The sequence below is a fragment of the Zingiber officinale genome, chromosome 7B (assembly GCF_018446385.1).
Source record: "Zingiber officinale cultivar Zhangliang chromosome 7B, Zo_v1.1, whole genome shotgun sequence".
NCBI classification, from domain to species: Eukaryota; Viridiplantae; Streptophyta; class Magnoliopsida; order Zingiberales; family Zingiberaceae; genus Zingiber; species Zingiber officinale.
Genome location: NC_055999.1, coordinates 49,019,511 through 49,042,642, shown reverse-complemented (window position 1 = coordinate 49,042,642; position 23,132 = coordinate 49,019,511). Strand labels below are relative to the sequence as shown.

Below are 23,132 nucleotides of genomic sequence, written 5' to 3'. Positions count from 1 at the left end.
CTTCTTCCTTGGGCGGCGGCATCATCATCTCAAGGAGCTTGGTTGGTAGCCGGATCTTGCTAAAGGAAGAAGGAGAGATACGAGGTCTTGTTTCTTAGCATCACTTGGAGCTTGGTGGTGGATGAACCTCATCTTCTCTTGGAGTTGTTATGGTGGCCGAAACTTGCTTGGAGAAGAAGGAAGCTTGGGTGGATCTCATTTCGGTAGATCGTTGCCCACACGACGTCCGAGATAAGAAGAGGAATACGATAGAAGATCAAGAGGTTGTTGCTTACAAAGAAAGGTATAACTAGTAATTCTATTCCGCATTATACTAGTTTTCTTTGTATAGATTTTGAAATACCAAACACAAGACGCATATGATTCTAGGTTTCAAATTTGTGATTTGAGTTTGTGTTCTTTTGTTTTTTTTATCTTGTGATTCGATTGTTCCTTTTGGTTAAACCTAGGGTTACTATAAGGAAATTAAATATTAAATTTCGTTGAAAGGCTTTGTCTAGGAAGTGGTGGATGCTCCCATATCCAAGAAGGCCTAGTGCCTCGCTATTTTTAATCTTGAAGCCGATCTCTGAAATTAATATTTAATTGAATTTGTAACATGGGTGGATTTGGATCAATAATGTTAAGTATCGTTTGTGATCCAAGTCTAAACCTCTAAGAACAGATAAGTTAAATTTGGAATAAATAATGTTAAGTTCCATTTGCAATTCCTAATTTAATTTGTAAAGAACACAATCGGTTGTTAGGAATGGTTCAGGACTTGTACAAAATTTGTGTATAGGGGAACCGATACGATATTCCGAGTATCAACCAACAATTGGTATCAGAGCTAGGGTTTGCCTCTGTGTGTTTGGATTTCAGTTTAATTATGCACATGTCATACATAATTTAGGCAGGATAATAGTAGGATGTGCTAACTCTGTGGTTGCAGGCTCAACTATTATGGCTTATAGATATTATGTGTGATTGGACCCTTGGATACGTCAAGGGCATTTTTGTGTGTGCTTGATTGTATGTATTAAATACAGCAGGAGTTGTATTAGTTTTAGGATTTTAGATTTTTGTTTCGATCTAGATTACATGTACATTCCTTTATGGAATATAGGATCGATATATGTAAAATTCTATTTTTGTCACGGATCATATCCTTGCGAGGTGTGGTACTTTTTAAGGACCAGAGACGCAGTGAAAAAAGAAGCAAGATAGATGCGACGACGAGACCCGATTGCGGTGGCTTAAGATGGCAGCATGTAGGTTTGGCAGCACACGGAGGACAGTGATGGAAAAGGCCATAATAGTTGGAAAATTATATTTCCATATTTATTGATTTTATTTACTGTGATGTGTGTGATGTGTGCTTGCATGGTTAAAATTCCTCACCTTAAATAACTAAGTGGGAGAGGGATTAGTAAATAAATTCCACGGTCTTCATTACTGATTTGTAAGTGATGCAACAAACTTGCGTGTTGGCTCTGAGTGCCTCCCTCCACAACGGATGAGTTTATTTGCGGATCACTATGTCAAACTTCCTTTATGGATGGTTATAGGAAATTATTTAGGATGTGTGTGATATTCTCCAACTGAAGGGGCACAATTCTATTTAATGGACTAAGTATCATGTAATGGTATACACTTAGTTATATTTAATAGTATCCTCCCCAACGGAGTCACTGCTATCATTTCTATGACCAAAGAAATACCAACTATTAATTTTATTTGTCATAAAGTTAGGATGACAAGACAATAAAATTAATGGGTAAGACCCTCCTCTTACAAATGTTAAATTTGTATACGTCCACACTAACGTGGCATGCAAAATTCATGGTGTTTTGATACGTTGGTAAATTTAAATAGTATTGTTTGAGGAATCAATATTATTCTAAATTTAGAGCCTTGACCAAAGTTTATTTTGTGATTCTTAGGATGACTTTCAACTCACTAGCCATTATACTGAAAGAGAACAAACTTACTGGTCACAATTACATAGATTGGAAAAGAAACCTAGACTGTAACACCCATGAATTTATTGTTATATAAATACATAGGTATTATTCTCATTAAGAGCATGAAATAAATAAAAAAGGATAAGAGAAAAAGAAGAGTAAGAAACAAAATAAAAAAATAAGAGGTAAGAGGTGGAGGCCAAGGATTGAACCTTGAACCTCCCACCAATAATGGAGAAAGATTAATGGCATGATCACCACTAGGATAGAAAGTAACATATGCATAGGAAGGAATAAAAATATTAGTTAAAGGAGAGAAGAAAAATAAAACAAGGAGCAAGAGAAAACCAAATTGCTCACCTCTTCTCCCTCTTGATTAAGAGAAGGAATAAGAAGAAGCAAGTTGTTTTCCTCACCCTTCCCTCTCCTCATTCTTTTCATGGGAATCAAGAGAAAGAATAATGGGTGAATTAAAGGGAAAAATTAATGAGGACATAAATTTCTCTCATGATGAATAAATAGAAAAAAAAATGAGAAGTAAACCTCTCATTTTCCTCATTCTTCCTCCTCCTTCCTTCTTTTCTTTCTTCACCGAGACTAGGAGATCCACCCACTCCTTGATCCGAGCACTAAGTCAAGTTCTTCTACAAGGAAGCCAATTTTCAAGAAGAAACCTTCAAGTTCTAGCCTCCCCAGCACAAGAGGAAGAAACTTCTCCCTTCCTTAACAACTAGAACACTTTCCTCCTTAAGAAAAACCACAAGCGAAAGGATGTAAGTTCCCCTCACCTGTGGTACAATAGCTATATGTTTGTTATGAAAAATATTGCTTAAAAACCTATGGTTAATTCATAAGGGTTTCGGCCAAACAAAGAAAAAAAAAAGAGAGTTTAAAGAACCTTGAAAACCAACTAAGATATGTTCATGATTTTTGCTTATGTTATGTACCTTATGGTAGGAGAGATAAACTAATATTTTCATGCTAGAATGTTTGGCTAGAACATAAATTTATGAACTTGGATTTTCGGCATAGAAGGAACAAAAGAGCTAGAAGAGCTCTAAATCTAAACCAAGCATGCTACCTTGTTTTTATAATATGTACCTAATGATAAGTGGTGTTGTTGATGTTTTTCCCCACTTGTAAGTCAATTTAAACTTGATTCCATATTCATGTATATTCGGCCAAGATAGAAGGGCTTTAAACCTAAAAATTTAAGCATGCTATGATTCTTATAAGACAAGATATGAAGCTAATGTGACATGCCATGATCTTAGGTTAAGTTGAACAATATTTCTTATATATGATGGTTCGGCCATTTCAAGACTTGAACCCTAGGAAGGTTTAAATCAAGTATAAGATACTTATTCTCTACTTGATGAAGAGATATGAAATAAATTAATGTTCACATGTTGCTTGAAACTTGAATTCTTGTTCTTTAGTATTCGGCCACAATTGTTTTTTTTTTACCTAGGATGCTTAAATTTCTAAACTAAGTGGTCCATGTTAATCTTTGAAATGAATGCTAGGAAAGTTCTTATGGTCTTCATGCTAATATGCCACTAGGAACTTAATACCCATGCTTACAAGATTCGGCCACATTAGATTAAAAGGCTTGAGAAGCTTGGAACTTAGACTAAATGTACTTATGGTGATTCTCATGATATGTATTGATATGTTAGTATGAAGTATAACCTTTTCATGTTGCTTGTAACCTAGAAACATGTTGCTAGGGTTTCGGCCATGTTAGGGTTAAAGGCTTAGAGAACTTGGAACCTAAATCAAATATGTGTTGGAGCAATCCCAATGGTCCGTGGAACCATGTGTTTTGGTGTTTGGGCAAAGGGTTTAAGTTAGGTTTACCCTCGTTATTTGATATGTGTACTTGAGTTGTGTAGGACTGCAGGTGACACATGTGACTCAGGTTGACGGCTTCGGGTCCGGTGAAGGATGAAGCATCCGAGGGACCGTGGACAAGGCAGCAAGGACAAGGGCCGAGGGAAGCGACTTCGAGGCATACGCGAAGGATGGCATTGGGGACGAGCCGCGGGCTTGGATGCATCCGAGGGACGAGAGCCAAAGGAAGTAGGCTTGAAGGCAAGAGGTCAAGGCTGCAAAGAAGAGTCAAATGAGTCGTGAGGGTACGAGTGCATGAGAGATTGTACTCGGAGTAAAATCCTAGTTTTAGGGTTTTTACTGCTGTAGCAGTCGACTAGTGACTGTAGCAGTCGACTGATGCACTGTAGCAGAGCCGTTGAGATAGCCGTTGGGCTGGCACCAGTCGACTGGTGCAAGGACCAGTCGACTGGTAACGGGCAAATCATGTTCTGATTTGTTCCAAGCTCTATAAGAAGGAGCTTGGTATGGTCGTCCAAGACGACGAAATTAGACTTGGTTAAAGCCTAATTAGTAGTCACCAAAGTGCTCAAGGTCTCTTGTGTCCAAGTGTTCTTGGTTGGTGTTGTGGTGAGGTTTCTCCACCCACAAGGAGTTGCTTGAGTAGCCGGAGTTTGCCGGGGGCTAATCCACCGAAGGATCGGGATCGTCCACCTTACGGACAGCCGTGGAGTAGGAGCATCATCTCCGAACCACGTTACATCGACGTGCATTGGTTTGCTTGTTCTTTTCTTTGTCATTATCTTTTGTATTCGTTATTAGTATTTGTATTTCCGCTTGCGCACTAACGAATACGTAGGAAGCGAGTATTTGGGGGCGCCGTCTATCCAACCCCCCCTTCTAGCCGGCCACCGATCTTCCAACAAGTGGTATCAGAGCGAGGCCGCTCTCCATTGGACTAACCGCCAAGGAAGGAAAGATGACCGGCTTGATTGAACCGCCAAAGCTTGAAGGTAGAAGCTTATGGGGCATCACATATTGGATGATGAAGATGGAGGTCTTCTTCAACACGGATTGGAACACCATGATGGTGGTCAAAGAGCCGTTTGAAGTCCCGAAGGACAAGAAAGGGAAGAAGCTCCGACCACGACATTGGACGGAGGAGCAAACCTCTCGGTCAAAGGCAAACGACAAGGTAATATCTATATTAATTGATATTTTGCCTTATGACGTAATGAGCCTTGTAGGTAAATACGAGAATGCTCACGATTTATGGATCAAGATAAAGAAGGCTCAATGGGAAGAACCTATGCATACACAGGAAGAAGAAAAATCCGAAGAAACGGATGAAGAAGCTCAAGTAGAGGAGGAGCAATCGGAAGGTGAAGAGCACTCAACTTCCGAGGAGAAAGAGGAGAAGGATGAAGAAATGCCATCCACTAGTGTGGATGAGGAGACATCCTCAAAGGTTGAAGAACAATCCAAGACAAGCGAAGAAGAAGAAGTCTTGGAAATCAACCTAGCAAGCACCTCCACCGAAGTGAAGTCAAAAGACCATATCATTTGCTTCAGGTGCAATGAGAAAGGACACTACAAGAGTAGATGTCCTATGGGAAAGAAGAAGGTAAATCCTAAACCCGTTCAAGTTAATTTAAACACTAACAAGGGTTGTAGGAATAAAGAAATCCAAGGAAAAAGGATGCGTATCATATGCTTCACGTGTGGGGAGAAGGGACATTACCACACAAAATGCCCCAAGAAGAGGGAGATCAAGAAGCTTGCGCAATTAAAGAAATGGGAGAAAGAGAAGAAGAAGAAAAGCTCAAGTCAAGGGGGAGCTTCAAGGGTAAGGGAGGTATACCCTAATTTGAAGTGTAATTCAAATTCAAATTCTTATGTTCCCATGCATGTTAGGAAAAATAATGTTAATCATTATATGCCCATGCAAAATTTTGGATTTAGATATCATGATCGGAATAGGGTAAATGTGGATCATAACCCTAGGAAATCTATGCATGATAAATTTAGAAATGGTAGACCTAAGGAGACCCAAGGCATTAATCCCAAGAAGGGGAGACATATGCCTAGAAAGGGTAGGTCTAGGAATGTCCAAGGTGGACATGTTGACTCTAGGGTTAGGAACCTAGAAAGGGAGAATCAAGCTTTGAAGGCAAAGCTTGATGGTTTAGAGAAATTCCTTAAGAGATTCACTATTGGATCTAAGGGATTAAGTATGGTGTTGGGTAGCCAAAAACCCAACAATGATAGATCGGGCTTGGGATACCGATCTAGTCCCTCCAAGGTCAAAAGGAGACCATGTGCTAGGGTGGCACATGATAAGGGCAAGGGAGAGTCATCCAAGGCCAATAAAAAGAAATATTCTAGGGTTGCATATGATTATGGCAAGGATGATGTGTCCAAGGTCAAGAAGATAAGGAGATCTTCTAAGGGACATCATTGTGGTTTGGTCACAATAGATGAGTCACCTAGGGAGGTGACTAAGGTAAAGAGCTCTAGGGAGAGCTCCAAGTGTCAATTTGGGACCCATGGTCAATGGATCTCAGGTGGGTTCTACTTGGGGATCTAGAGGGGCCATGGAGTGTGCCAAATGGTTTAGAGACGGACTTGAGTCTCAAACCTAGGGATTTGGCACACATGGATTGTGTTTCATGCAAGAAATATGACAATTGGGGTCATATAGCATGATAATTGGTTTTGGATGTATAGATGCCATATAAACCAATGCTAGGGATGCATTGTGGGTTTGTATGGGCAAATACATCAAGAGGAAGCCAAAACTAGGACTTTAGGTCAAGGTTCAATTGAACCATTTAGCTAGTTTTGGATTTTATGTCAATCTTGGGATTGGTGATAGATACATTTTGTAATGTATTTTTCCCAAGTAGACAAGGGTACAATAGACCTCTCCACAAAATTTGGGAATTTTTGGAGGTCTAGGGAATTACTGGTGCATTTCTGAAGTTGGCCTGAAAAGGCTGATTTTTTCAGAAAAAGAGTACCAGTCGACTGGTGCATATACCAGTCGACTGGTAATAGTGTTTTTGAGCATAGAATGTTTCTGTAAGCTCATTTTGACGACACCAGTCGACTGGTACCAACACCAGTCGACTGGTAACAGTAAATTTCGACTACAGAATGTTTCTGTAAGGTTCTGTCGAAGGGGGCAGTTGACTGGCACTTAGGGCAGTCGACTGATACCAGCCTGAAAGTGTTTTTCAGCGCTGATCTTGACCATGTCAACTTGCTTAGATGTATGTGATCCAAGGGGGATTAATACATGAGTTTAGGGTCAGTTTGGATGATAAATTTTCAGCAATTGGGATATTGTTGGAGAACTTTTTGGATGTTAGGCAAAGGGGGAGAAGTAAGGTTTAAATTGGGAAAACCTTAAGTGCCTTTGCATAGGGGGAGCCATGGGATAGGTTCTTAAAAAGCCCGTGGTAAAATCCTAGCTCATTGGGGAGTTTAGGTGTAGGGGGAGCCTTGTGATAGGTTCTTAAAAAGCCCGTGCTAAAATCCTAGCTCATTGGGGAGTGTAGGTGTAGGGGGAGCCTTGGGATAGGTTCTAATGCATGTTTGCATTTTGATTCGGCGGTTGTCAAGTGTGTAGCCTTGGCAACGTAAGTCCATTCGGCGGAGTAAGTCCAAGTGTGTAGCCTTGGCATCGTAAGTCCATTGTATTAGCATGTTTATTTGCTATTTGTTTTCCCTAACTTAAACGTATTGCCAAACACCAAAAAGGGGGAGATTGTTGGAGCAATCCCAATGGTCCGTGGAACCATGTGTTTTGGTGTTTGGGCAAAGGGTTTAAGTTAGGTTTACCCTCGTTATTTGATATGTGTACTTGAGTTGTGTAGGACTGCAGGTGACACATGTGACTCAGGTTGACGGCTTCGAGTCCGGTGAAGGATGAAGCATCCGAGGGACCGTGGACAAGGCAGCAAGGACAAGGGCCGAGGGAAGCGACTTCGAGGCATACGCGAAGAATGGCATTGGGGACGAGCCGCGGGCTTGCATGCATCCGAGGGACGAGAGCCAAAGGAAGTAGGCTTGAAGGCAAGAGGTCAAGGCTGCAAAGAAGAGTCAAATGAGTCGTGAGGGTACGAGTGCATGAGAGATTGTACTCGGAGTAAAATCCTAGTTTTAGGGTTTTACTGTAGCGCACTGTAGCAGTACTGTAGCGTACTGTAGCAGTCGACTGGTGTATGGACCAGTCGACTGATGCACTGTAGCAGAGCCGTTGAGATAGCCGTTGGGCTGGCACCAGTCGACTGGTGCAAGGACCAGTCGACTGGTAACGGGCAAATCAGGTTCTGATTTGTTCCAAGCTCTATAAGAAGGAGCTTGGTATGGCCGGCCAAGGCGACGAAATTAGACTTGGTTAAAGCCTAATTAGTAGTCACCAAAGTGCTCAAGGTCTCTTGTGTCCAAGTGTTCTTGGTTGGTGTTTTGGTGAGGTTTCTCCACCCACAAGGAGTTGCTTGAGTAGCCGGAGTTTGCCGGGGGCTAATCCACCGAAGGATCGGGATCGTCCACCTTACGGACAGCCGTGGAGTAGGAGCATCATCTCCGAACCACGTTACATCGACGTGCATTGGTTTGCTTGTTCTTTTCTTTGTCATTATCTTTTGTATTCGTTATTAGTATTTGTATTTCCGCTTGCGCACTAACGAATACGTAGGAAGCGAGTATTTGGGGGCGCCGTCTATCCAACCCCCCCTTCTAGCCGGCCACCGATCTTCCAACAATATGTTCAAGTGGTTTCTTATGGAATATGATATGAAAATTGTTAAGGTTGTTCATGCTTATATGTTGTTAATAACCCAAAAGGAGGCTTAATAAGTTTCGGCCAGGTTATGAAAAGGGAACTAGAAAGCTTGGAACCTATACCTAACATGCTTAAGATGCCTCTTATGTCATAAGAAATGATAGATGTTTAGGGTTCACATGTTCTTTTGTTGCTTGATAACCTAAACCACCTCTATATGTTTCGGCCACCACTTGTCACTAGGGATAGAGAACTAATTTTGTGTTCTTCCATGAACTTCACATGCAATGCTTTATGATATGTGGAGAGTATGACATGCTGTGAGGTTCATTTATATATGTTAGGTCCTATTCATGATATGCTGTGTGCTAAGTTTCATGATATGTTATGTGCTTATTTTTATGATATGCTGTGTGCTAAATTTAATGAAATGCTATGTGCTCAAGTCTATGATATGCTGTGTGCTAAATTTCATGATATGCTATGTGCTCAAGTTCATGATATGCTGTGTGCTTAAACTCATGATATGCTAAGTACTCAAACTCATGATATGATATGTGCTTAAACTCATGATATGCTATGTGCTCAAGTTCATGATATGCTGTGTGCTTAAGATCATGATAGGTTGTATGCTTAATTATGAATGTGTTCATGATATGCTGTGTGCTCAAAATCATGATATGCTGTGTGCTCAATTATACATGCTTTAAGCTATGCCTAAAAGAGTTGCTTCCCTATAAGTGGGATCAAGAGCACTCTTCATGACATGAATATGACATGAGTGATATGGACTATGTAAATATGACATGCTATTTTACTTTTAAGGCTTGTACCAAGGGTGGGCTCCATAAGCGCCCCGGGGTCGATGGACTAAGAAACGGGCCTCGTTAGGGATGAGCTCCTAAGTGCCCCTAGGTCGATGGACTAAGAAACAGGCCTAGTATATGCCTTGTAGGGTTCAAGACTTGCTACCTTGGACTTACTAGGACGCGCGCATTTATGTACGTGGTACAAGCTGGGATCCCCTTATGTTGAGATTATGTTTAAGTATCTATGCTATACGTTTTAAAAAGTCATGATGCATGTTTTAAAAGTTCACCTTGCATATGCTTTATGAATATGTTATGATATATATATGATGATCATGTTATGATATGCCATGCTACCTTGTGTTTATACCATGATTATGCCATGATATCTATGATTGTGCTCATGATATATATGATGATCATGTATGATATGCTATGATACTTTATGCTTTGATATATGCTTTGTGATTGTTGACATGATATACGGATTTTGTGAGTAGGAAAGGAACTTACTAAGCCATGAGTGCTCACAGCTTACTTTCTTGTACCACAGATAAGGGCAAAGTTTGGATGGACTAGGGGAGCAGCAGAAGGGGCTAGCAGGATGTGTGTGGTAGTGACTGGCTAAAGAAGAAAAGACCTGCTTTCGTTAAATATGAGTTATGCTTGTTTGATATTTTTATGATTGTAACTCCATGACATTTATCATGTTAGTTCCTATATGTCTTGAAATAATGTAAGGTATGATATATGGATTCTATGTTTCAAAATTTTACAAGTAAGACTTCCGTTGTAATAAGTTAATAAGTTGTTAAGTAGGGTAAAGTAACCCCCGTGGCCTTAGCAGGAGGGGCGGGGCATTACATAGACATTGGCCTAACTGCTGAAGGCTATTAGTTTGAACTGTTAGAAGTCGGCTCTAATGTGCCTAATAGCGATTCTAGTAAAGAGGAGATTGAGTATCATAGGAAATGGGTCAAGGAAGATGAGATGGCGTGGAGTTACATTTGACTTTTATATCAAATGTGCTGCAACATCAGCATCAGACCATGCCTATTGGCCAAGACATGATGTACAATCTCAAGGAACTCTTTGGACACTAGAATCGGGCTGACAGGCAAGACTGTATGATCTTTAGGTACTGGACTAAAAGTAGGAATGAAGAAGCCGAAAGGCAAGTGCTTCATTTCCAAGCAGTCTGGACATTTGTAGGCGGACTGTCCTCGTAGGAAGAGAACAATATAGGTACACTACAACAAAAACCTTCATAGACATCGGTTTTCCACGGGTGTCTATTTCATTTTCGACCGATGTCTATGAAGCCGATGTTAAAAGTCTGTCATTTTAGACATCGGGTTAAAACCGATGTAGTATCACTTAACGACACCGGTCTTCGAATCGGTTATTAACCGGTGTAGTATCACTTAACGACACCGTTTCATCAACGGTGTAAAACCGATGTAATATTGTATGTTAATAACACCAGTTTTGACAGCGGTAAATGACCGATGTAATATTAGTTAATAACACCGATTTTGCAGCGGTGGAAAACCGATGTAATATGTATATTTTTTACAGCACAAATTTGATTTCCGAAACAATGAAAAACCGACAATAACAAAATAAAAATACACAAATATTCATAAATTATAAAAATATTTTTCATTCAATAATATCTATAAAATACACAAATATTCACAAATTATATAAATAATCTTCTTACAACAATATCCATAAAATACCAAAACATTCTTTTTACATCAAAAGCTAGCTAATAGATATCAAAATCAAGGTAGAACATTCTTTTAACACATCAAGGTAGAACCGCACTTCAAATGTAATCTGGCATGCATTCAGCCCACTCGAACCGCACTTCGTCAATTTCAACTCTGGAGTACTTGAGATTTGTAAACTGTAAAAACACATAAATCCACCATATGTCAAATAACTAAAACAAATGTGTACATGTATCAAATAAAATAGAATACTGAGTTTTTAAAAGCTGCTGTGGAAGATAACGAATATAACATAGAATCTAAAACTTTCTTATATGACACTTAGTATATGCTGCTTAGAATATAACATAGATAATTTGCTCCTTCTAATTCAAGTGTACAGATTGATAAGAACCGACAGCATCATACAACAACTTACTAGGCATGATAATGGTTGAACAAAGAAATATGACTACACAACAAATCCAGTGAAGGAAGCATAGAAGAACAAAGCTACCTCTGATGAAGAGATATACTATTTATTGTACTACCTCTGATGCCATCTTGGTATCTTGAATATCCTACACTAAGCCCCCTATTTTCTGTGATTTCTGCTACCAACCACAGCAGCAAGGAATGCAGCAAGAAGGCAGCTGGCTCCTTAGTTCAGCACCCAAAACAGCAAGTTAGAGCTTCCTTTTGGGTCCATTCAATCCTCTAGTAAGTAGAAACTATTTTCCCTTTGGTTTATGATGGATTTGGAGTGTCTTGACCTAAGATATAATCCTCTTGTAGCCCTCTATATTAAAGGTCAGTATACATGGAAAATTCAGCATGTTCTTCTGAAGTCATAACAGGGTAGGTAAACTTTACTTGTAGTTTTTATTCATTTGCTTCATGTAGGAGTAGATTCTAGTAAATTCCCACACATTTAATGTTTAATGACAGGATGACAGGATGAATTTTGAATTTAAGTAATAGCAATAAAGTTAAACTAGATAACTTGGACAACGTATGATTTGAACACATCAGAAACAATTCAAAGAAATGCCAATCAATCAAAAAAAATTAAAGAAACTTAATTTACATTTTACCATAAGTAAACTCAAATTTTTTTCTTCCTTTCAACAACTTATTCATGACCCCAGAAACAAAACTAGTTTCCAATTACAAGAATTAACAAACTAATAACCTAGATCCATGCCCATGACAGTGAAAAAAGATTTGAAAGGTTCAATCTATACAAGAGGATTTAAAAAAAATAAATAAATAAAATTTCCTCAATTCTACGAACTAGAATGTGAGTTTGCAGGCACGTAATCAAGAAATAGTTTAGATCTCCAACACAGCAAAAGCTTGGAAAAAATAACAAAACAAAATCTTAAGAATATAACAAATACAAATAATGAAGTGGACAGATCTTTGCTAGACGTTCTTATATCCTTGCTTTTTTATATTTATAGTAGAAAAATAATTTTATGTTAAATAATTAAATAAAATTAAGATTCTCTCCAACTGGATCTGCAGGATAAAAGATAAGTCCCACGGGAAGACATGGTGTGAGAAAAGCTCTCTTTTATTTTCATATGTTAAAAGCTAGAAATCTACACTTCTGAAGCTAAATCTATGTCCAAATGTTCCATCGCAAAGGAAAATTGCAGATATCAGTATTAGGAGGGCAATATTTCTAAAGTACTCTGTCAAGGGTATACTGCGTGGAAGAACAGCCATATAATCTCTTTATTATCTGCAGAAAGTGTATCCTCTACTAGTTTGAGAATGATTTCTAGGTTTCCTTTGTCAAAATCGCCATTTTCTTCCTGGATGCTGCCAACAAACACAGCCAGCTGACAGATCTAACTCAAGTAGATAGAAAAAAAAAGACCTTATAAGAATTTCCCGATTCTGATACATAAACCTTAACCAAAATCGATTTTTTTTGTCATAAAACTTGACAACCAAGAGAGCTCGGTTTAGAAAAGTAATAATTTTTGCCAGAAATTTGGCTCAAAACCGGATCTTTACACAAGAAAACGCAGCTGGAGCATCTCCGCTGCAACATGCAACAAGCGAACAAAATACAGATCCATTTGGTGGAAGGTGGGTGCAAGATTAGGGCTTTACCTCTAACTGGAAACTAGATTAAGTAATAGCAATAAAGTTAAACTAGATAACTTGGACAACGTATGATTTGAACACATCATAAACAATTCAAAGAAATGTCAATCAATCAAAAAAAATTAAAGAAATCAGTCACAGGACAACATCGAGACTGAGGCAAAATAATTAGCTTGCCTTTTGTGCTTCAGTCAAGGTGCGACCAAATCGAGGAGGAGCAGGCCTCTTAGTTAGCCTTTTTACATCTACCTCTGCTCCCTATTAGAGTGTAAAGAAATGCAACAAGGAGAATAAGAATCAGATAAAAGATAAAGAACGTATTAGGAAAAGTGAAAACATTGTGTCTACAAACTCCCTAATATTCTGAACATTTAAATGTTCCTCTCTTCAAGAAGAAAAGTACATGGATATATTACTGGATGGAAAGCCCTAACAAATATTTTCACCATTTCATATTTAGGTATTTCTGCCAGACTTCACAACACGACCCCGGTAGATCATACCTGTTTACTACAAAATAAACAGAGTCTGGCTTTGCTTGGATAACTGTTTTGACAAAAAAAAAATGGAGAACACATGGATTACCTAGTTCTGTACAGCAGTGGCCAGTTATTCTAGCTTGCATATTCTTTAGCTAGACGACGAATCAACCTGCATCATCCAAGAATATGAATCATGGTTCGATGTAGGCAACATGATGAATCTCAGTTTGAGGATTCGCTTACAGTGAATTAGCTTTCTACCCAGGCACCGAGAGCAAGCATATGATATGAGCAGAAATGATCCAAGAATCTCGAAATGCCATGTAAATGGACACATGTAAGTTCACCAATACCAGAAAAATGTCAATCTTAGGACTGAGAAGGCCCCTGGTATTTCTCGATTGATTCCCTTTTGTGTTCGGGATCCATGCTGCAATTTTAAAATCTCACAATTAACAAAATAGGTTGAGTGACTATGTATTGTCCTTAATAAGTAGTTTAATGTTTCAATCTTACCTAAATAGAAATTTTGAGGAACAAAATAACTAGAGCAGGTTAGCTGGGAAAATTTTAGAATGTTTTAACGTTGTTTATCGAATGGTATAAGTTATCTTTTACTAGCAATGATAATAAGCTTCAGCATAAAGATTCTTAGTACCAAATCAAATCCTTTACTAACAAATAAAATTCAACAGCCGATGAAACATAAGCAGCTTCAAGATTCTCACAAGGGCTATCTTCCTGCTGACTTCTAAGAATTTCATTGCCATCACAATGTCCATTTTGTGCCTTGATAGGGAGGTTAAGCAGGTTCATATACAACTTCTTTGACAAAGAGCTTTGTGAATGTTTTGAAGCACCCAACGATCCTATAATGTTGTGTGTTCCATAAGCTTAAAACAGCATATAATATAGGTTTCATCAAGAAAAAATCTTAGTGACCTATTTGCATCCCATTGCATATTTCACTAGAGAAAAATCAGCTTATAACAATGAAAGGACTACACAGAAATATGCTGATACAAAATTACTACTAATAAAATATATCTAAGCATCAGGCTTTTTGCATTGACAACCGAGCAGATTTGAGGAAAGTAATTACAGAATAGATCAGGCAATGCACGAGAAAAAAAAACTATAAAATGAGTTGATCTTCTAAGAAATGGATCAAGAATTATAATTTTGGCTAACAGCAGAGCATACCAGCTTCTTTGAGACTCTTGACCATCATCTTGTCAAAGAACGTCATCCGCTCCGTGTACTTAGCATAAATTGCATTAAACGTGCACCATGGAGCATCGCCGCCCTCTTCCGACTCCCTCCACCCGCTCGAGCTGCTCCCTCCCCCCTCTTCCTCTTCTGGATATCCTTCTTCAGGTATGAGCACCAGGAAGCTGTTCTTCCTCAGCTCCTTCAGACGTCGCTTCACCTCATTGGTGATGAAATCGTCGTCATCTTCATCCTCTACCGCCTTCACAACATGATCAGAAGCATCCGCTTTCGGCATTGTGCCCAATACCTCGTCATTTGGCTTTTCTAGGTCTAGATTCATCAGATCCCTATCCTGATTCGAGTCTTTCTTCACTTTAAACTTACCGATGCCTCGAAAGCTTCTTATCTTGAGGAACTCCATTGAAACGAACGCAAAAGAGAAACAGATGGTAGCGAACTTGCTTCTGAAGACAAAAGCCAAAACCCCAAGAATATTGATCCTACCTTTTTTTCCTCCCGTACGAAACCAATGCGTCAAATTTACACTGACCTGACACGTATGTTCGGGATTCAAAGCTATAAACGACAAGATCCGCTCGAGGAGGAAAGGGAAGAAGAAACAGAGTGGGAGGTCGGAGATCCTCTTCCAGGGAACCTCCTTGAGGAGCCTACGGTGCTAGGAACCGCTTCCAGGGAACCTCCTTGAGGAGCCTGCTCCCTCGCCTTCACAACACGCGCAAACTCCAGAAGCGCATTCTGCGCATCGAAAAACATTGGTCCGGAGAAAAAGCCCCAATTTTGGGAGAGAAAAAAAAACAGTAATTAGGAGGAGTGCGAGACCTGTTTCTTGTTGTGCTCGTCGACGGCGAAGCGAGCGAGCTCCTGGATCTCGATGTTGTTCTCTCTTCCTTCGGATTCCCTCACATTGCCGATCAACTGTGCCAGGGTGGTCGTGGGCGTCCTCTCGCTATTAGGATCTCGTCGGCCCTTGCCTCAGCCGGGAAGAGCGAAGAGAGGAAGGAGGAGGAGGAAGAGATGATCGGATGAGGAGGAAGAACGGAATGATTTATGCTGCGGTTATGCTTAGGACCGAAGTAGGTGGTTTTGATCCTGATCGGGAGAGACAGGTGCATCGATCTAGAAGGAGAAGAGGGAGATGAGGCTGAGAGATGGCCGGAGGAAAGTGGTGGTGCGTCGCGACGATATAGGTTTAGGGCTAAGTATGGGTGGACGGCGCAATATAGGTTTAGTTTGGAGGGAAGAGTGAAGGTGTTGTAAATTTTGACTATGGGTGGAAAAATTAAATTATTTTATTTTATCATAGACACCGGGTTTTAAAAACCGCTGTTAAAATCGGTGTCTATTAACAAAAAAAAAGACGCTTATAGACATCGCCTAAAAAACCGATGTCTATGAGCGAAAATCTGCGCTCATAGACACCGGTTTTTGGAAAAACCGGTGTAAAATACTCAAAGACATCGATTTTTGCTTAAAACCGTTGTTGTTCCACCGATGTCTATGAGAGTTTTTTTTGTAGTGGTATATCTTATTCTCTAGTAGTTGGAACATGATTAGTGGTGTTTGTGGTTTTTCGGGCCGCGAAAACCGCTTTTTCGCGTCGCGGAAACCCCGAATCACCCTAGCCAACGGATCTCGTGCGAAGAAAACTTTTCAAAATGATACGAGTACGAGTTTACAACTTAGATCTACTCCTAGATCTACATGAAGAATAATTATACCTTCGAAGCGTGCCTTTCGCGTATCCCGCTCGTCCAAAACGCCGAATCTCGAGAGTATCAAGATAGATACCCCTCTAGAAGTATCCACACGAACACGTAGGTGGAGAAAACCACACAAAAGGTGTGCTAGCACCTATGTATGGTTCCGCCAAGTTGAGGAGGAGAGGGAGAGCTTGAGAGGAAGAAGGAACAAGATGCAATAATAATCACTTGAATGAAAATGAATCTAAAGTTTTGAGATCTAAAGTTTTGAAACTCGTACTTGTATTTCATTTGGTTTTTCCTTGCACGGATCTACGGCTTTGGGTGATTCGGGGTTTCCGCGACACGAAAAGCGGTTTTCGCGGCCCGAAAAACCCAACAGTGTTATCTACCGGTACCTGGCGTGTAGATATGATAACCACTGATCATGTCTGCAAATCATTGCAGGGGTTCCAGGAAACCCGACAATTACACAAAGGAGAAATCACTATTTACATGGGCAATGCTACAGAAGTAGCAGCTGTAGCAGTGGGAGATATTTATAGGAATAAAATATTGGTTTTAAGAAATTGTCTTTACGTACCAAGTTTTAGAAAGAACTTGATTTCAGTTTCTAAACAATACAAGGATGGATATTCTGTCTATTTATGATAGCAATGGTGTTATCAAGATAAATAGGGAAGTTATCTATTCTGGTACGATGGTAGACAATTTTTAATCCAATAACTCTCACGATGCAACAAATGGAAATTAATAACACATCTTCTAACTCTATTAAGAGAAAGCAATCTTCGGAAATGAACTAATCATATCTTTGTCATCTAAGGCTAGGTTATATTAACTTGAGTAGGATTCAAAGGATAATAGCCAATGAACTTTTGGGTTCATTAGTAGTGGAAAACTTTCCAACCTACGAGTCTTACTTGGAAGGAAAAATAACCAAGAAGCTTTTTAAGTCCAAAGGGTATAGAGCCAAAGATGTGTTGGAACTGGTTCATTCTGATTTGGGTGATCCTATAACTATCTAGGCAAGAGGTAGTTTCGAATATTTCATCTATTTTATAGATGACTATTTGAGATACGAGTACATTTACTTGATTCGCCGCAAGTCTGAATGCTTTGATCAATTCAAAGAGTACCAGACTGATGTGGAGAAACTTCATGGTAAAAGTATCATGACGCTACGATCTGATCGTGGTGGCGAATACCTCTTAGGAGAGTTTAGGAGTCACTTATTAGAAGTCGGGATTCAATCCCAACTGACTGCACCTGATACACCCCAACAGAATGGTGTGACAGAACAAAGGTATAAGACTCTTATGGAAATAGTTAGATAAATGATGAATTATTCAGAATTACGAAATTCGTTTTGGGGATATGCTCTGGAAACAACAGTGTAAATTTTGAATATGGTACCTTCTAAGTCAGTACCCTCTGCTCCCATAGCATTATGAAATGGGCGTAAGCCTAGTCTGAGTCATATTCGGATATGGGGTAGTCCAACACATGTGCTGAAGGGAGATACTGACAAGTTGGAATCACATACAGAAGTTTTTCTATTTATAGGATATCCTAAGGGAATGAAAGGTGGTTTGTTTTATAATCCTAAAAATCAGAAGATCATTATTAGCACCAATGCTCGATTTTTAGAGGAAGATTATGTAATAAACCATAAACCCATGAGTGAAATTGTTCTTAAAGAAATGCGAGAGGGCATGCCTACTTTAGTACCAACAGTGTAAGATGAAATATCACAAGAAACTGCAACAAGTATCACAAATGATATACAACCACAGATAGTGCCTCGCTGTAGTGGGAGGATTGTGAGGCAACCTGAGAGATTCATGTTTTTGGGAGAGTCTTCGGACTTGATCCCTGGTGAACATGAACCTGATCCCCGGACATATGATGAAGCACTCCAAGATATAGATGTAGTATTTTGGAAAAGAGCGATGAACTCTGAAATAGAATCTATGTATTCTAATAAAGTCTGGGAGCTTGTGGAACCACCAAATGGTGTAAAAGTCGTTGGATGCAAGTGGATCTATAAAAGGAAAAGAGGGACAGATGGGAAAGTGGAAACCTTCAAAGCAAAGCTTGTTGCGAAGGGGTATACTCAGATGAGGGCATCGATTATGAGGAAACCTTTTCACCGGTAACCTTGCTTAAGTGTATCCGGATTCTTTTGCTACTCATATGGATTATGAAATTTGGCAAGTGGATGTCAAGACAGCTTTATTTAATGGAAGTCTTAAAGAAAACATCCATATAAAGAAACTAGAGGGGTTCATTTCAAAGGGAAAAGAACATTTAGTATGTAAGCTCAATCGATCTATTTATGGACTGAAGCAAAGCGTCAAGGTCTTGGAACATCTGGTTGTAATCCAGTCTTATGGATTTATTCAGTGTCCGGATGAATCTTGTGTATACAAAAAGTGTGATGGAAACGTGGTGGTATTTCTTGTACTATAAGTAGATGACATTTTGATAGTTAGAAACAATATCAAAGTATTGTCAGAAGTAAGAGTATGGTTGTCCAAACAATTCGATATGAAGGACTTAGGAGAATGCGCACATATTCTTGGGATCAAAGTAATAAGGGATCGCAAGAAAAGGATGCTGTGCTTGTCCCAAGCATCATATATCGATACAATCCTTGCTCGTTTTAGCATGCAAGACTCCAAGAAACTTTTGCTATCTTTTAGGCATGGAGTAGCTTTACCTAAAGAGATGCCTCCGAAGACATCAAAGGAGATAGAGGACATGAAGGCAGTTCCTTATGCTTCAGCTGTTGGAAGCCTAATGTATGTTATGCTGTGTACGAGATCGGATATCTATTTTGCCATGGGCATGGTTAGCAGATATCAAAGTAACTCTGGACAAGGACATTAGACTGCTGTAAAGCATATATTAAAGTACCTGAGAAGGACTAAAGATTATATGTTGGGTTTACTAAGCAGATGATTTGATCCCTGTGGGTTACATGGATTTTGATTTCCAATCAGATAGGGACTATAGTAAGTCGACCTCAGGGTTTTGTGTTTACTTTAGGAGGTGAAGCCATAACAATGGAGGAGTGTTAAGCATAGGTACTTTTTCGGACTCCACCATAGAAGCTGAGTATGTGCCAGCCTATGTGGCAGTCATAGAAGCTGTATGACTCAGAAACTTCATGATGAACTTAGAAGTGATTCCTTGTTTTCCCAAAATTATTACAAAGTATTGTGATAATAAGTGGTGCAGTAGCAAACTCGAAGGAACCACGAGCCCATAAGGAAAGTAAACACATAGAGCGCAAGTACCACCCAATATGAGACCTCGTATAATGAGGAGAAGTTGTTGCCTCCTAGATTGCATCAGATGAAAACCTAGAAGATCCTTTCACTAAGGCCCTAAAGGCAAAACACTTTTGATGGGCATGTTGAGGGGTTGGGAATCAGATGTATGACAAGGTATATTGTAGCATAGTCTTTTAGTATAAGTAGGAGATTGTTAGAGTGTATACTAAAAGCCTAGCTTTTTGTAAATATTTATTTTTGAAAGAAAGATTCACATTGGTCAAATGACTACATTTATATGCTAAGTGTAGTTGTTCAATTAATTTATATTGTTGATAACATGGTATATGGTGTCACACACAGAAGATCATGTTATCAATTTCTTATAAATTATAAACAGTAGCTCATGACTAAGATGGAAAGGAACAAATCATTGGAATAGTCGTAGTGTAATTTGGTATTAGTTTATCTTAACTATAAAATTATACTAGTATACTGATGGAATAAATGAAAGAGAACAAGTTGTGCAACAAGCTAGTGATATGGGTCATGCTCAATCCACTCCAGATATTAATGATGATCCATTATGCATCAATGGAGGACCAATTACAAGGGCTAGGGCTAAAAAGATGAAGGAAGCACTTAATATGCTAATTGAAGATGTGAAGGCCAAAGCTACTATTGAAGAAGGTTTGACCAAGAGCAAGTCATCCGGCTTAGTCAACCTAATTCGAGCCTTAGATGAGCTAAATTAGTATTTAAGTCTCATATCTATGTAGTATGGATATGTTGGCTCAATTTGGACTCATTTTTACCTTTATTTGGGTTGTAATAATGCCATATGCTTAAAATGGCTAAGTAGTCTATATGAGCCTTTACTAAATGGGCTTTCTTTTGGCCTTTTAAGGTTTTTTGGTCACCTTATAGCTATAAATAAAGGGGGTGACGGCCACACATGTATCTTTGATATATTTTTCAATCTAAAACACGGTGAGGCTCTCGCTTGTTGGTTCTTCATTGAACTTGAACTTATCAAGGCATCTCCTTGTGGCGTTCGAAGACTTACCAACCTCAGTCCCAAGGTTGTTGCGTCTTCCATCTTCTATACCAAGGTTCGTGCTTTTCTAAGCATTGGGTCGAGGTTTCTTTTCATCCATCTTATCGACTTAGACCTTCCTTCTTTCTGTTTTCAATTCATTGTGGGTTCTTGAGATATCTCTCTCGTTGGGTTCACATCATACACTTTGAGTGTATTGAGTAGGACCATTTAAGTTAAGTTCTTTTATACTGATTACATAAAAGGACAAGATCTTTATTATTATGGAAGTGTGTGCTCTTAATCTGATATAATAACAAGCATATATATCTAGTATTTATTTCTTTGACTTATCAAAGGGTGTGATTTAGTTCGATAAATCAATAGGCCCGATAAGTTGGGAAATAATATTATTTATAGAGTGTGTTGTTGATTATAGAAGGAAACTGTGTCCTAGTAATCTAGGTTGATGATGTCCCCAAGAGGAGCTCACAAGGATTGTCATGTAAACCCTGCAGGTGGACTTAGTCTGACATGATGATAAGGTTGAGTGGTACTACTCTTGGAGCTAGATATTAATTAAGTGAGTTGTCAGTAACTCATTTAATCAGTGGACATTCTATATCTTAAACACAGGGAGACTAACACACTCACGATAAGAAGGAGCCCAAAATGTAATTTGGGATTGGTGCGGTAATTCAATAATAATTCTTTAGTGGTATGAATTATTATTGATGAAATTAAGTTTGGTGTTCGGGGTGAACACGGGAAGCTTAATTTCATCGGGAGACCAAAACCAATTCCTCCTCTCGGTCCCTATTGTAGACTCTTATTTATAAAGTATTATACCCACCCATACCCACCTTCTTACCCACCTTAAGATGGCCGGGAAGCCTAGCTTGGAGCCCAAGCTAGGGCCGGCCAAACCAAGGTGAGTTGGTTTCATTAGGTGGCCGGTCCTAGCTTGAACCCAATCTTAGGTGGCCGACCACAATAAATTAAAAGGTTTTTATTTTTTAAAATCTTTCTTATGTGGAAGCCATGATTTTAAAAGGGAGTTTAAAATTTAAATCTTTCCATTTATAGTTTTCTACAAAAGATTAAGTGAAAAGTTTGATATCTTTCCTTATTTGTAGTTAAAAGGAAGATTTTAATTTTTGATAAAACTTTCCTTTTTTATAGCCATCCTCATGATTTAAAATAGAGTTTTAAAATTAAATCTTTACTTTTATAGTTTCTACAAAAGATTAAGAAAATATTTGATATCTTTCCTTATTTGTAGATTGAAAGGAAGATTTTAATTTTAGAGAAAACTTTCCATTTTGTAAATCATCCACATGTTTTAATAGAGAGATTTTAATTTATAAAAGTTTCCTTTTATGACCAACCATGAAGGGAATGTTAAGAGAGAAATTTTTATTTTAAAAATTTTCGGAAACAAATTAGGAAGTTTTAATTTTGTGTTTAAAACTTTCCTTGTTTGGAGGGATTAAGGTGGCCGACCATATATAGTTTGAAAGGAAATTTATTAAACTTTCATTTCATTGGCAAAGAGAATAAGGAAGTTTTAATAAAACTTTTCTTATTTGTCAAGACCAAGGAATATAAAAGAGAGGGTAGAGGTGCCTCACCTCACAACACATATTTTAGTATTCCTCTCTTCTATTCCTTGGTGGTGTGGCCGACCACTCTCTTCCTCTCCCTCTCCTATTCTTCTTCCTTGGCCGGTGGCATCTTCATCTCAAGGAGCTTGGTTGGTGGCCGGATCTTGCTAAAGGAAGAAGGAGAGATAGGATGTCTTGTTTCTTAGCATCACTTGGAGCTTGGTGGTGACCGAACCTCATCTTCTCTTGGAGTTCTTGTGGTGGCCAAAACTTTCTTGGAGAAGAAGGAAGCTTGAGTGGTTCTTGTCTCGGTAGATCGTTGCCCACACGACGTCCGAGATAAGAAGGTTGTTGCTTACAAAGAAAGGTATAACTAGTAATTCTATTCCACATCATACTAGTTTTCTTTGTATATATTTTGAAATACCAAACACAAGAGGCATATGATTCTAGGTTTCGAATTTGTGATTCAAGTTTGTGTTCTTTTGTTTTTTTTTTTTTGATCTTGAGATTCAATTGTTCCTTTTGGTTAAACCTAGGGTTACTATAAGGAAATTAAATATTAAATGTCATTGAAAGGCTTTGTCTAGGA

At 38.9% G+C, this 23,132-nt stretch overlaps 1 protein-coding gene and 1 long non-coding RNA gene across 2 annotated transcripts; both read right to left on the bottom strand.

Moving 5' to 3' along the window:
* Nucleotides 1-13,385: 13,385 nt before the first annotated feature.
* On the bottom strand, nt 13,386-14,336 carry LOC122003747. The gene is made up of 3 exons (XR_006118075.1): nt 13,933-14,336; nt 13,793-13,858; nt 13,386-13,465 (listed from the first exon to the last, which is right to left on the bottom strand). It is a non-coding gene; the product is annotated as an uncharacterized LOC122003747 (long non-coding RNA).
* Nucleotides 14,337-14,340: 4 nt separating this feature from the next.
* LOC122004330 lies at nt 14,341-15,322 on the bottom strand. The gene is made up of 2 exons (XM_042559237.1): nt 14,893-15,322; nt 14,341-14,558 (listed from the first exon to the last, which is right to left on the bottom strand). Exons 1-2 carry the CDS (start codon nt 15,320-15,322, stop codon nt 14,341-14,343), a joined length of 648 nt encoding a protein of 215 aa, XP_042415171.1.
* Nucleotides 15,323-23,132: the final 7,810 nt, after the last annotated feature.

Bases quoted from the DNA above. Each gene is read 5' to 3' on its own strand.
- LOC122004330 (XM_042559237.1), bottom strand. From the start codon at position 15,322: ATGGAGTTCCTCAAGATAAGAAGCTTTCGAGGCATCGGTAAGTTTAAA. The intron at 14,559-14,892 runs GTATGCTCTGCT...ACAACATTATAG, and splicing joins CAAGAGTCTCAAAGAAGCTG to GATCGTTGGGTGCTTCAAAA.